General features: G+C 43.3%; 1 protein-coding gene across 1 annotated transcript in view; it reads right to left on the bottom strand.

Moving 5' to 3' along the window:
* The window catches only part of mylk4a (myosin light chain kinase family, member 4a), a gene marked incomplete at its 5' end in the record, with an annotated part of 28,131 nt that extends 13,339 nt beyond the window's left edge, over positions 1-14,792 (bottom strand). Inside the window, one exon of the mRNA XM_084327666.1 lies at positions 14,274-14,792. Within this exon, the coding sequence (XP_084183792.1) occupies positions 14,274-14,792 (519 nt within the window). The remainder of the gene's footprint in view (positions 1-14,273) is intronic.
* Positions 14,793-15,617: the final 825 nt, after the last annotated feature.

Below are 15,617 nucleotides of genomic sequence, written 5' to 3'. Positions count from 1 at the left end.
AAGAGGGTGTAATCAGAGCTGGCATAACTGGACCACATACCACTTTAACATAACCTTTAAAGGGCAGTGGATCCAGAATGTAATAATCCCAAACACTGAAATGCATCAACGTCATGTAGAATGTGTTACTTAAAAGGAACACACCAACAGTATGGGAAATGAACTTACCGTCTTCTCAAGAGTCTTCTCCAAAGAAGATAGATATCAATTTCCTCTCTGTGCGTTCGGTAGAAAACTATCTGGCTGCAAGCTAGCCTCTCCCGGAATTTTAAGCTTGGCTAAGCTAGCTTACATTTGTGCTAAGCTAGACTTGCTTGCAGCCAGATTGTCTGACTCTGGAGAAGACAGTAAGCACATTTACCATAATATTGGCGTTCCTTTAAAGTATAATATGGAGGACTTTCACTTCTATCAGAGTACTATTCTATCTGGGTATTTATACTTTTACTGAAGTAAATTAACTGTGTACTTCTTCCACCACAAATTCCATAACAGAAATTGGCGATGAACCTACAAGACCTCCACACTTGCGGAGGGAGAGGAAATGCTTTGGTCCATGGAGCTTTGTCTTGTGAGAAGTCTTCGGGGGAACGGGAGCATCACATGCAGGGGTTTTCTCCGGAGTCCCTTTAGTAGTGGATTTAGTAGAGGTAGGTTTCTGTTAAAGAGACAAGATGGCAAGGCGCGGTAGAGTCAAGGCAGCATGCACATGGGATGATGGGACAGATGACATGGGATGATGGGACAGATGGCAAGTGTTAAATGAGGATGTGGAGTTAAGGGTGAAAAGTCAAGATTCTGTCGACTGTATTTTAGAAACGTGTGACAAAGATAATAGAATATAAATCAAATGGATATAAACAGCCTTTTTACAAGGTCATAATGATCATTTATCTTTTGGTACACCAAAGATGACTTCCAGGTCATTTTAGATCATTTTGTTCTTGGGATTGAGCATTGTTTCGTCAGAAAGATGGAATGTTGGACAGAATTGACCCATCTCAAACCCTGCCCTCTTTTCTTGATACTCCAATCACATTTGTTGTTTTCCTTGGAAGCAACGGTTGTGATTGGAGGAACAAGAAAAGAGGGAGGAGCTTGAAATAGGTCAATTGCCATTGGAATGTTCATCCAAAAAGAATGACCTTTGAGCCATGAACTTTCTGAGTCTTGTGCATCGAATCAACACTGATTTACACAAAATGTAATTTAAAAGAATGTCACAATTTCAATGGCATGGCCATTCTATCAGTTAAAGTCAGGGTCATGAGTCAGGGTTTTAGGTTCAAGGTCATTAGAAACAAAAGCACATGGATGATATGAAAACACATGAACATGGATATTATGAATATGAAGGGTGAATCGAGTTAATACTGTAAATGAATGAAACGTGGAAGGATGAAACAATGAAGTTATATAAAAGCTGCTGCCGTTCTCCCTGATCTTCATGCACAGATGAATGTTGGTGACAAGAGTTCTTTGGTTATTCAGGGCAGATGGATGGTGAGAGTGGTGGTGTCAAAGCCATCAATGGATAGCAATGCTGACCCTGAGCTGAAAATATTGTTTGTGAGCCACCGTACACTGTTATTTCACCTTTGAACCGGACACACACACACACACACACACACACACACACACACACACACACACACACACACACACACACACACACACACACACACACACACACACACACACACACACACACACACACACACACACACACACACACACACACACACACACACACACACACACACACACACACACACACACACACACACACACACACACACACCACACTTGTTTATGACCGGGTCAACGCAAAAAGAACTGTCTTCAACCCAAGGCATCTCACGTTCACTCTTCTATGAATGTTGTTGTGAAGTAAACAGTGCTCTGTGGCGAGGTGCGGGAGACATTTATACTGTGGGGTTTCCGCGGTCTACTTTTTCAGTGGGTCAAATCTCTGGGTGGAAGCTTGGGGCTGCGTACAGGGCTAAACTTACAGATGTAGCTAGACAGACTTCTCACACCTTTTGAGGGTGAAGAGTTGGAGCCATCGCCTGGCGAGAGCTCTGACGACAACAAGAATTCCTAGAAATCTGAGTCACACAGAAGCCCTCACATTGGTATGTGGCCATCAATCATATGGATGGAAAATTCAAATTAGGAATTGCTTGTAGAGTCTTCGATATCTTTGAATAGCGGTCCTGTTAGCTCAATGGGTAAGGCATATGGCAGCAAACACGGTCAGGATTAGGGGTTATATTCTCACTGCCGCTTCCAAAGCTAAAAATGAATGCACTCAATAGGGCCGGGTGATTAATCGAGTATCAATTTCAATGACAATTTTGGCTTCCCACGATCATGAAAACAAGATAATCAAGATGGAACAATTATTGTGCTGCATGTCATGTTGGTTTCATGCAGTGGCGTCATTTCAGTAAAAGCCAAGGTATGGCGAGGAGGGAGGGGGGGGGGGTGGGGTAGGAGGGGTATTTTTTTGTCAAATCAGTTGTGCAATAGTCACTTTTGGTGAGTTGTTTCTATACAATTCACTTATATGACATTTAGGTATGACACAGGACTACACAAGCATTTTTAATATAGAAATGTGTCAACAGACTAAAGCAGGGAACCACAATATTTAGCATTCGAATTATGCACAATGTAATATCATAACTGTCTATTATTTTTCTTGCAATTGAGGCAATTTTCCTTAGGTACGGTTTTGAAGTGTGTGTTCAACAGAATGTAGGCTAGTATCAAAAACACATTCACAAAAAGTATGGGTCACTGAATGCTGAACTGCACTGTTATAATCACTAAGCTATTGTAAGACCTTACCCTGTGTCCAGGGCCGCCTCAGGGGGTGTGCGAGCAGTGCGGTCGCACAGGGCCTCGCGGGAAGGGGGGCCTCGCAAAAAAAAAAAAAAAAAAAAAAAATTTTTTTTGCGAGGCCCCCCTTCCCGCGAGGTCCTTTTTCATCACAGACCTAAAATCTAGTTTTGCTTATATGCTTATATATTTCACATTAGACACGTTTGTAGAATGTGTCTGACTTCCTGCCTCTGCGGCTCTGCAGACTGCAGTTTTCCGGTTTCTGCAGATTTGCTGCTCTACAGATTTTAGGATAGTGTTTCCGGCCCGTCCGCCGTAATACCAAATAGAAGAAGAAGACACACGAGGTAGATAATTCAGCGCTATTCAGAGGAGCGAGGCGAGTGGATGTCTTTTCAAAAGCCGCATGGATCAGAAGAAATTACACCGTGGGCCAAGAAAGTCTCCTTCCAACTTTACCATTGGCGCCGGATTGATACTGCGTTATGGTGAGTCAACCTATGATTATATTCCCGCCGTGGACCTATGCTCTCTTTCTCTCTCTCTGGAGCCAAACTGGTCGACTAGCTAATATAGTACTACTAGTAGCTAACGGTGTGTGCCTGGTGTCAGCGCCTGTATTGCTTTTCTCATGTTGTAGTTTCAGTGGTAGTGCGTTAGCTCATGGTTAGCGATAGCCGGGTTGAGCTAACTGGCTAACTGATAGCATCAAAGTAACGTGCGCAGCCAGCAGCTAACGTCGTAGCTAGCTGCCGGCTAGCTGCCGGCTGCGCACGTTACTTTGATGCCATCAGTTAGCCTAGGCTAGAGTTAGCTGTTAGCTTGTGCTACGAGTCGACCATTGACATTAGCCGTGAGAATAGCAGGGGGTTCTGGCTTATTTTGTCCCGCCAGCGAGAGGCCTTTCGTCAACGTGGAGACCTGTGTTGCGGCCTTTCGCCCTGCGTTCCTTTTGTGCAGGTAAGATTAATGAAAATGTCATGACATTACCCCACTCTTCCTTCCTTCCCCTCCTGAATGTTTTGTTAATAACGATGTTTTTTTCCAGGCAAAACATATGCTACTTCACAACATTTGGAGATACGACATGTGCTGTGTGTGAATGTCTTGGTCGCTTGTGTAGCTTGGGTAGCGTTGGGCCGTTGGCCAAAGCTGTGTGTGGCCTGGTGTCACAGTACCTGGCTAGCCTATTTAGCTGATGTCGGCCATTGGCTCCTTGCTGCTTTGGTTTCTCTGGTATAGACCCTCTTCTTGTTGGATTTAAGTGTTGATCTTTGTCCTTTTGGATCTCTCATACATGCTCTAGTCTCTCTCTAACACACACACACATGACAAACACACATGTTCTCTCTCTCTCTCTCTCTCTTTCTAACACACACAGTCTGCCTATGGCGGCCTTTCTCGATGGCTAGGCTGTGCTCAAGGATCTTCAGTCACAGTGCTCAGGTATTCTGCCACTGTGTACTCTCTGTTTAGGGCCAAATAGCATTTCAATTTCTTTCCAATGTGTCTCTCTCTCTCTCTCTCTCTCTCTCTCTCTCTCTCTCTCTCTCTCTCTTGGATTTAAGTGTTGATCTTTGTCCTTTTGAATCTCTCATACATGCTCTAGTCTCTCTCTAACACACACACACATGACAAACACACATGTTCTCTCTCTCTCTCTCTCTCTCTTTCTAACACACACAGTCTGCCTATGGCGGCCTTTCTCGATGGCTAGGCTGTGCTCAAGGATCTTCAGTCACAGTGCTCAGGTATTCTGCCACTGTGTACTCTCTGTTTAGGGCCAAATAGCATTTCAATTTCTTTCCAATGTGTCTCTCTCTCTCTCTCTCTGTACACTGTATATTGACTGTAGAACGGGAGCTCTCTCTCGCTCTCTCTTTTGCTATATGTTGACTGTATCATGCCCCGCCTCGGGCAGCGCTATTATTCAAGAATATGTTGACTGTATAAAAAAAAATATATATATATATATATATATATATATATATATATATATATATATATATATATATATATATATATATTTTTTTTTTTTTCTTTTTTTAACCTTTTGGGGGGGGGGGCTCGCGTAAAATCTCGCACAGGGCCTCGCATTTCTCCCAGGCGGCCCTGCCTGTGTCCCTGTATCACTTATCTCTGCTGCCCTTTGATAAAAAAAAACGTCTGTATGTCCATTTTCCTTTTTTTTGGCATATTTCAGTTAGTTACAGTAAAAGTCACCTAGTAAAAGTGAGATAATTGACAAACATGCTAGGGCTGTACTGCATATTTCGAAGCTTCGTTCATAATGTTGACATTCGAATTCTAAATCAAAATTGTAATTATAAAAAAAATTTAAAATACAAAAAAAGTTTTAATTTTCATTTGCCAAGGTATGGCGAGTGCCATACCTTGCCATACCAAATCGACGCCCCTGGTTTCATGTTGGTGCTGTAAATGCAGCGCACCCTTCCTTCACAGCGGTGTGCTCCCCCGCTCGTTATGAGATCTGTACTTTTATTCAAATATAGATGTAAGAACTTTTTCTATTACAGTAACCAGATGGCGTTAAATGCGTCAGCGTTGCTATAAATGTCTGCTTCCTCAGAAATGTGAAAACTTTTTGACCCCCTGACGTGTCTCAACCACATTCTCTAAAGATTACTCTGCCTCTTCTTGCAGGTGATACAGCCTTGCCAGGAAAAAAAAGATATGTATGTATCAGGCATATCTGCAGCTTAAGGCTGGAATGCCAAACAGTAGCCGCCGACCTTCAGAAGGCCACTTTCTGCCTCTTGTTCATATTGCAGGACAGCAGGGCAACAACTTAAAAGTTGTCCGTTAAAAGTCGGAGGTGACTTAAAGAGGCCATATTGTGAAGATTGCCTTGTCATGTGTCTACATTGTTTCTACAGAATGGGGGGTTGTCTCAACACTGAGAAAATGTTAAATATGTACATAGTGCCATTTCTACAGTTCAGCTGTGACAAGAACCCTCCCTCTTGAAACGAGCCATTCAGAATCGCAGCCAATCGCAGTGCGTGTAAAGAGATCTTGTAAAGAAAGATTTGCGTGTACAAAATGGCTCACTCGTAAATCTTCTATTTTCTACCTAAAGTTGAACCTAAAATATGTTTGACCATTTTTAACGGTAAGTTTGATATGCTATTGCCGCAAGTCATATTTGATCTGCAACATCTAGTTTGACAGCAGTGTTAATTTAGTCAACGAAAATGATGACTAAATATGGTCGTCAACGAAGCTTTTTCCCCTGACGAAAACGAGACGAGACGTCACGTTAATGGAGATCATGTGACACTAACGTGACGAAATTATTCATGCAATGTTAGGGGGAGGGAAGCCGTGGGTGGGAAACTGGCGTTGTGGACAGCGACGCCTACAGGTCAGGTCTGGGCTCTTGCTCAGCGGAGGCAGGACTTGAGGAAGGCAGCGTGACCTCCCACGCGTTACACTTCACCAATGAGAGCCCTCGCTGCCAGGTGAGAAGAGAGCCACTGGCTGTCGCCGCACGTGTCGGAGGAAGTGTGCGGACACTTCAGGGTTCCCTTGTACCGACCAGTAGGAGAACATGCGCACAACAACCAGGTAGGGGAGGGGGGGGAATTGGCACAACGACTAAATTGGGATGGGGAGAAAACAGAGAAAAATCGGAGAAAGAGAGATACAAAAAAAAATATTTTTTTTACTTTCTACTTGCTAGCTAACAGAAACTCATTTGCAGACAGGAACGTAACAAACATAATTGTCCGTGCGGAACCCTTATCCCCAACACATTGTTCCGTGGGTGTGTGTCACTCTAGTTGTATGGTCTTAGGGGCACCACTGTTATGCTGGGGGTGTTGTTTCCCCCCTGGGAGATATGGGAGGACGGACTGGAGGTTACATTGTTGTTGTGAAACTAGCGTATTCAATAGGGTCAGCATATTAGCAGGTAGCTGTGTTGTGTATGAGAAGGGAATTATCAACCTTTATACAATGGCATGACATCTCGATTCTGATTGGCTGAAACAGTCAACTTACACGTGGGTATTTTTCATAACCAACGCTCTTGGTCCCAGGACCCGCCCACAACCGCATCACTATCAATGTGCGTTTGTGGTTTTAGAAATGCAAGCAAGATGGCGGACAGTAAACGTTACGAAAGGATAATGGTGATAGGGTCATAAAGACTAAATGAAAAACGATTCTGTCACGGCGAATGTCTTAGTTGCTTAAACAATGTTGAATGATGTAATTGATGGGTCATGAGTCATTGTGGAACAAAATTAAAATTGCGCGAATTGATTGATTGATTGATTGATTAATTGTAAAAAAAAATTTTTTACCTACTTTCTATAGAAGCAGCTGGGAGGTGTGCTGTTTTAAGTGAGCGTGGACTATTGAATTGATTGATTGATTGATTGATTGCTAATTTTATTACTGTACGCCTTGTTTCCAACTGGTTAAGTTTAGGCACTCTTTCGAAGTTGGTTAAGGTTAGAGTTTGTCTTTAAAGCAGGGCGATTGACCACCAGCCCTGATTCCAAACTCTAACCTTAAAGGCCAACTTGCAGGTTAAACCCTACTCTTCAATTATGGGTAGTTTACATCATTGGTATCTAATTTAAGTCAACCATCAGATCCTCCTCACGGCCCTCGCAGGAATGGGAGTGGCTGGATCTGCGCTGACATGGCTGACATCATACCTCAATGACCGCTCCTACCAAGTGTCATGGAGAGGGACTCTGTCGGCCACCCGCCCCCTCCGGACAGGTGTCCCCCAGGGCTCGGTCCTAGGACCCCTTCTCTTCTCCCTCTACACTAAATCACTGGGTAACATTATCACGTCTCATGGCTTCTCATATCATTGTTATGCCAATGATACTCAACTCTTCCTCTCCTTCCCTCCCTCAGATATCCACGTCTCTGAGCGGATCTCGGCCTGTCTGTCCGACATCTCCGCCTGGATGACGACCAACCACCTCAAACTGAACCCAAGCGAAACAGAATTGCTCCACCTGCCGGCCAAATCCTCCCCCCTGACCGACCTCTCCATCACAGTCGAGAATGCAGCTGTGACCGCGTCCCCGACCGCCAAGAACCTTGGTGTTGTCCTCGACGACCAGTTGAACTTCTCTGCTCACATCGCAGCGACAACCAGAACCTGCAGATTCCTCCTGAGCAACGTCAGAAGGATACGCCCCTTCCTGACAAAAGAAGCCACCCAACTCCTCGTCCAATCAACAGTCATCTCCCGCCTTGACTACTGCAACGCACTGCTAGCTGGCCTCCCGGCCACTGCCACCAAGCCTCTTCAACTCATTCAAAACGCAGCGGCCCGCCTGATCTCAAACCTACCGAAGTCGGCCCATGTCACCCCACTTCTTAGGGACCTGCACTGGCTCCCCATTGCTGCACGTATCCGCTTCAAGGCCCTCGACCTAGCATACCGTGCGGCAAAGGGAACCGCTCCCGCCTACCTCCGGTCAATGGTCTCTAACTACACACCCTCAAGACCCCTACGCTCTGCATCTTCTGGCCGCCTCAGACCTACTCCTATCCAAGCTCCCGGAGGGTCATCAAAGAGAAGCCGCCTATTCTCAGTCCTTGCCCCACAATGGTGGAATGAACTACCCATCCCAGTTAGGACAGCCGAATCCCGTCCAATCTTTCGCCGTCGACTAAAGACTCACTTCTTCAACCATTATCTGAAATGATATAAAAAATAAATAAATAAAAAATCTAACCCTGACTAACCTTACTGTCATACACTTGTCCTAATAAACTAACCTACACTGTAACACGCAACACTTTGATGAACATTGTTACTCAGCTGATAGAGTTGTACCCTTCTTGCTGTCTTGTTGTACAGAACTTGTAAGTCGCTTTGGATAAAAGCGTCAGCTAAATGACTAAATGTAAATGTAAATGTACTGGTCTGTGGGCTGTCGCCTTATCCCCGGGTCATAGTATCAAGCTGGCTATATAGCTGTGGCTAACGTTACCCCGCTAACGTTAGCATTATGTCTACTGTCGTGCATGTAAAAGAGTTTTGGGAACGAGTCAAATGTGCAGGTCCTCTTCTCAGACCTGTGGGGCAAAGCACTGCACACGCATAATGCCGGCTAGCAAGCTACACGTCGCAGCATGTTGATACGATAGTAGCCCCCTCGGATAGCACTCGGTGCATCACAGTCACGAAAGGGGCTACCACGATTAGGGATGTCCCGATCCGATCACGTGATCGGGGCCGGTCACGTGATTTTCCGAAGATCGGGATCGGCAAAAAAATAAATAAAAAAATACGTCCTTTTTTTTATTATTCAACAAACATGACCATGTTCACGTCTTAAACTCATACTGAGGCCTTAGTTTTGGTTTTTAATTGCATATCATCATTCATTTATTTATTGTCACACAGAGCAGAAGAATTTTGCCAAAACAAACCAATAGTATCCAGCTGCAGAACGGCAGAACAGCCAGTTCGAATTTCAAAATCACATGATCGGGATCGGATCGGGAGCAAAAAAACGTGATCGGGACATCCCTAACCACAATAGCTATTAGCTAACTAACGTTAATGACACAATGATCAAACACCTTATAACTACTACTACTGTCGTGTCCATAAGTTCCCTGGCAGAATACTTGTGAGGACAAAGGTATACAAAGAGGAGAGAACCATTTTAAATCGGGCATTGTTAGGAGTTTCGAGAATGGCGGCTAGCAAGCTAAGCTAAGCTACGTTAGCTACTAACGTTGTATACACAATATGTACAACGACACAATGATTTACATTATTACAAATATGGTAACGTGGTTGTGGCTTTTACAAATGGTGGTTAGCTTTAGAGATGAATGGCTATGATCACGGAGCAATAGTGTTAGGTGAAACAGATACATTTTCATTAATCACTCCTCGGCTAGTAGTAGCAAGGCTCTCTGCTTCCTGCCACTAGCTGTGTGTGACTCTCAGAGCCCCTGCTGCCCTGCACCTCGTGTGACGTCAGCATTAAGATGACACACGCACGCTATGATTCCATGCATTAAAATATGCATGTGCGTGGAGCTTGTGGTTTGGTCGACAAAATGTTTGATAAAAATGCTAAAACTGGGTCAATTTCGATAATTTTTTCCCTCTTCATGAAAGTCAGCGTTGGCCTAGTCACATTGTTTATTGAACAAAAATACAACCTGCAAGTTGGCCTTTAACCAACTTCGAAAGAGGGCCTAAACTTAACCAGTTGGAAACAGCTCATTTTATTACTGTCTGCCTGGTTTCCAACTGGTTAAGTTTAGGCCCTCTTTTCGAAGTTGGTTATGGTTAGAGTTTGTCTTAGACTTAGAGCAGGGCGATAGACCACCAGCCCTGATTCCAAACTCTAACCTTAACCAAATTCGAAAGAGGGCCTAAACTTAACCAGTTGGAAACAAGGCGGACAGTAATAAAATTAGCAATCAATCAATCAATCAATTCAATAACCCACGCTCACTTAAAACAGCGCACCTCCCAGCTGCTTCTATAGAAAGTAGGTTTACAAAAAAAATCTTATAGGGCAAAGAACCCCCCCCCCCCCCCTTTGCCTATAGGGCAAAGAAAACATTTTTTTAATTTGTTTTACCTACTTTCTATAGAAGCATCTAAGAATGAAGTTCTATAGAAAGTAGGTTAAAAACTAAAGAAAAGTTGGATGTGTTAGTTTGTTGGATGTCTAGGTGAAAGACAGTTGGGTGTCTTAGTTTGTTGGATGCTGAAAGACAGTTGGATGTCTTAGTTTGTTGGATGCCTAGTTGAAAGACAGTTGGATGTGTTAGTTTGTTGGATGTCCTACTGAGAACAGTTGGATGCACTTCCGAGCTGCTTCCACATGGAGGCAACTTCTCTTTTTTTTTGTGGGAACTACTTTTTCTGGCGGATGGTTTTTTCAATAAATCTTCAATTAATGTGTGTTTATTGTATAGCAATAAGGTTGGATGAATGTGCCAGTTGTATAAAAGCATTACACCACTTGTAGTCGTGGGTTGTGACAATTAGACCATGCCTAGGGGGGTCTAACGACCACCCCTAGGCATGGTCTAATTGTCACAACCCACTCCTGCGCGTGATGTAATGCTTAAGTAAAACCCCATATTGAGCTGGAAATAAAGCACCATACAGAAAAGGAACCTCTCCTCTTTCTTCCCTACATTACTGCATGTCGGATCTCTACATTATGTTGATCCACCACAATAGAACACATTAAATAGCTTACATAAGTCTAACCAGCTAGCACTAACGTTAGCTTTTTTTGTTTAGAAAAAGCTCACGCCTAGTGGCGAGACTAAATAAAAAAGACTAAATCGAAACTAAACAAAAAAGACTAAAACGAAAATGCTCAGAAATGTAGTTGACTAAAACTTGACTAAACGAAAAATAGATAAAGGTGACTAAATATGATGAAAACGAAAAAGAGCATTTGAGACATGACTAAGACTAAAACTAAAAATTAAAAAAGCTGATGAAATTAACACAGATTTGAATTACATTCAACAGTACAGGCGTGTGCACCACTGCTAGATATATGCTAATTATTGTATTTGTGCGATAAAAGCCTCTTGCTCATTACAGGCAGAGAAACAGCCCATTGAGAACAGGACTGAAAGAGTAAAGCTGAATGATACGTTTTCTCTCTCATACCAGCTGAGCTTTGGGCAAAGTTAAAGGGATACATTTATTTATCAAGTGTTAAGTAATGTATAACATTGTGGGAAAGAGTTCATACATTTGTCTGTCAGTTTCCATAAAATGGCATGTCAACATTATGAGCCCATGATGCTGTTTCAGACGAGAGGACTGATCTCAATTGAATCTCTCTGCATTCGTTTTGGAATTGTTGTATTTCCTGCTCCCTTCCAGTCCACACAGAGATGAAACTATTGATCTTCCGGGAAAGACGGTAAGTCCATTTATTTCCCAAAATGTTGGAGTGTTCCTTTAAGGAAGCCGAAGAACAGTTATATAAATTGCAATAAAGTGCTGGCACTTCAATCTTAAATCAACAATTCAATATGACTGCTGAAGGGACGCTTAGTCCCAGGGATAATAATCTCTACAATGAATATTATTCTGCTAAAGCAGTTGGGAGGTAAAACTCCTTCGTCAGGCCATACATCTGACTGGCTTTTTTGGAACTGGCAACTGGCTGGCGATGATAAGCCCTATCATCCAATGTAACTATAAACGGTACCGATACCTGAAAGACAAGCTGTTGACCAATCATAATGTCCTCCCTTTCCTCAAAACCTTCAAGCCCATGTCAGTTCTGTCATCAAATCCGCCTTCTATAACCTCAGAAATATCTCCAGACTCCGACCATCACTTTCCGACTCCACAGCAGAGACCCTCATCCATGCCTCCGTCACCTCCCGTCTGGACTACTGCAACGGGGTCCGGACACTTAAACTTAACTCGGACACTGGTCAGCTCTCCATTCCCCGAACCAGACTGCGGCAGCTCCCACCCTCTGGAACTCCCTGCAACTCTGCAACACCCCAACTCTGGACTCCTTCAGAAAACTCCTTAAAACTCACCTCTTCAACATGGCCTTTGACCCCTAAGTCCTTACATTTAATGTTGTGTGTCTGTTTACCATGTCTGTTATTTTTATTATTGCTCTATGTAAAGCGACCTTGGGTTTTATGAAAGGCGCTATACAAAACAAAGTTATTATTATTATTATTATTATTATTATTATTATTATTATTATTATTATTATTATTATTATTATTATTATTATTATTATTATTATTATTATTATTATTATTATTATTATTATTATTATTATTATTATTATTATTATTATTATTATTATTATTATTATTATTAAGTCAGTGTATTACATCAACACTAGATCTGTATTACACTGATTGAAGACCAGCCTCAACGTTCTCATGGAATAAGTTGAGCATGGGGGGACGTTACTTGTTACGATGCAATTTGTAGAGTGGCAAAGGGGAAGCCCCTTTCAAGCATTTCTATGACGACACGGATTCCTCCTTTGTCTTCTAATTGTAGTGTGCTTTAACATGTCACCAGCTTTCCAAGCTATGGAACTTGTGCAATGTAATACGTTGTTTTAACACACTTCATCACTTTATGGATGTGTGTCATTAGCGGTAGGCCTACTTGCATTGGTTCTATCTTGGTCTTGGAGAGCACAGATGTAGATGTTTTTCTTTTGACTTATGAGTGGTTATGATTGGATCTTAACTGGTTGTATTTTGCACTGCTGTATACTGATTGGTTGTAGTTTGCACTGCTGTATACTGATTGGTTGTATTTTACACTGCTGTATACTGACTGGTTGTATTTTGCACTGCTGTATACTGATTGGTTGTATTTTGCACTGCTGTATACTGATTGGTTGTATTTTACACTGCTGTATACTGACTGGTTGTATTTTGCACTGCTGTATACTGATTGGTTGTATTTTGCACTGCTGTATACTGACTGGTTGTATTTTGCACTGCTGTATACTGACTGGTTGTATTTTGCACTGCTGTATACTGACTGGTTGTATTTTACACTGCTGTATACTGACTGGTTGTATTTTGCACTGCTGTAGGCCTATATTAGCACAAACTCTGCATAGAATGACATATACCCAATTGTCTTTGTTTTTATGTGTCACTGTTGTATACTGATATGGGGGAGGGGGGGTATATGTTTGGATGTATATGTATTTTTGTATCTTTCTTGAGCACACTAAGACAAATTCCTAGCAACCTCTAGTTGAAGTGGCAATACATTGCTTTGGTTCGTTGATAGAGTTCCAGTTTTGGACTTAGTAAGAAAAAAAGAAAGATAGAAGATAGACAGACAGAAGGTCTGACTCATCACAATCTGTTGACACTCGACTCCTTTGGAGGGTTTAATGTGTTTTTAGAACACGCTGCAGCCCTGTCCTCACAGTTCTCCCCCTCCTGGGGGTCTACTCTCTAGGCGTGCCACATGCCTCCAAGGCCACATTTCCAAGTGTAAGGGAGAGGAGTTACATTTGGCATTACTAAGCAATGATAATTGTTTTGTGCCTTTTAAGAAATCTTTCTTAATGACTCTACTCTAGCCTCAGTCACGAGTTGACAGAAACCAATCACGCCAAAGCTCAGTAGCCTCATCCTCAGCGATTAAGAGTCTTCTGTCATTCATTGACTACACATTATACCCTTCTAAGGAGAATTAGAGGCAAGAGCCAAATCTATCGGTAAGAGAACTCTTCTTGACCAGTCAGCCATGCTGCTATGATTACTTTCATACACAGTGCCAAGAACATCAAGTCTAACGATTCCAACTCCTTATCTTGTATCTTAAGGCATTCATTTCACTGAATGCTATTTATATGGATTCTATGTAGTGTACACACTTAGATAATGTTCCAGCTGTCAGTGTATGTATATAGTCTCACCCCATTCTTGGTTATTGTATCTGCAGACGATTGCCTCTTAATGGTCATTTTGCCTTTAATGTCTTTCAGCTTGGAAGCCTTTCGAGCTGCGGAGCCTTTGAACATCAGTTCCACAACCCGGGAGGTCTTCACCGTCTCCCCAATCAAGCTGATCATCTGCTGCATGCCGAGCACCAGCTTCTCCATCCCATCCAGCTTCTCAGCCTGCTGCTCGGAGCGCTGGTTGACGGCGGACATGATGGAGCTCATCTCCTGACACGTCTCCCTCATCCCCTTCCCCGCCGGCTGGCTCTGGGTCACCTTTTTGGGGAGGATGTGGATCTCCTCCTTGTCCACCTTCAGGTCCTCCATGTCCTTTTCAATGCAGCTAATGTCCTGGGACATTTCATCCAGCCGACTGAGGACCTTCTCTTGGATGGTGATGAGCCTGTCCATCTTGCCGCTCAGCGTCTCGATGCACGTCTGCATGTGGCCGATGCTCGATGCACCGTCTCCCTGGGTCGCTACCTTGGAACTCATGGTCTCAGTTCCGACGAGGGGGGGGGGGGGGATTACGTTAGGACGCCCAATTGAGAGAGAAAAATTACAGACGCAAGTACTATTTCAAAAAACGTAGCCAGCTCTGCCCTTCGGTGCGCCTCTTCAAGTGCACAAAGTTATTCAAACGTGGGAAAGATGAAAAAAAGAAAAAAAGATACTTCACAAAGAAAAACGTACTTAAGATCCAAATTCTAAATCCCAGTGACCGGCGATGTGGACAGTAAACCTCTCGTAGAGAACTCTAATCCATAGCAGCACCTGGACTCTGCCTCTATGTGATCATCCGGTGATGAGATCCTCCCTTCTCTCACCTTCTATCCCAGGCACCAGCCGCTATCCCCACTAAGAATGGAATACGCCAGTCTCCCTAAATGTAAACGAGAGGGCCTACGTCAGCAGGGGGGCTCCGGGGTGGGTGGTGTCGGGGGTTGGCACTGCTTAAACTGTGAGTCATTTGAGAGCCTATAAATGTTAAGCCCACCACGGTCGCCTTCCCGCCTCCCCAGGTGATAAAAGGGCCAACGTACACAGTGCCGCCTCACTGCGACAGTGTGGAAACTGTTGTTGCTACAGCGTTGCTTCGATCTGGTTCCTTTTTCCAATTCAAATGCGAACTGCGGACTCCGACATGTCTGCTCTACATTCTAGAGTGGTCGAACAGGTGTACAGAGGGGGGGGGGGGGGGGGGGCAGAGGTCGAATCTGTGTTTTATTTTTAAGTGGACGGAGACATTTGGAAGTAAACTCAAAATAGCAAACAAATAATAGAGTAAAACAAATAATAATAATAAAAGTACCATCAGAT

This window comes from Notolepis coatsorum (genome assembly GCF_963971535.1).
Source record: "Notolepis coatsorum genome assembly, chromosome: 13".
NCBI lineage: Eukaryota > Metazoa > Chordata > Actinopteri > Aulopiformes > Paralepididae > Notolepis > Notolepis coatsorum.
Note: the sequence above shows the minus strand (reverse complement) of the source record. Positions and strands in the feature narration are given on the sequence as shown.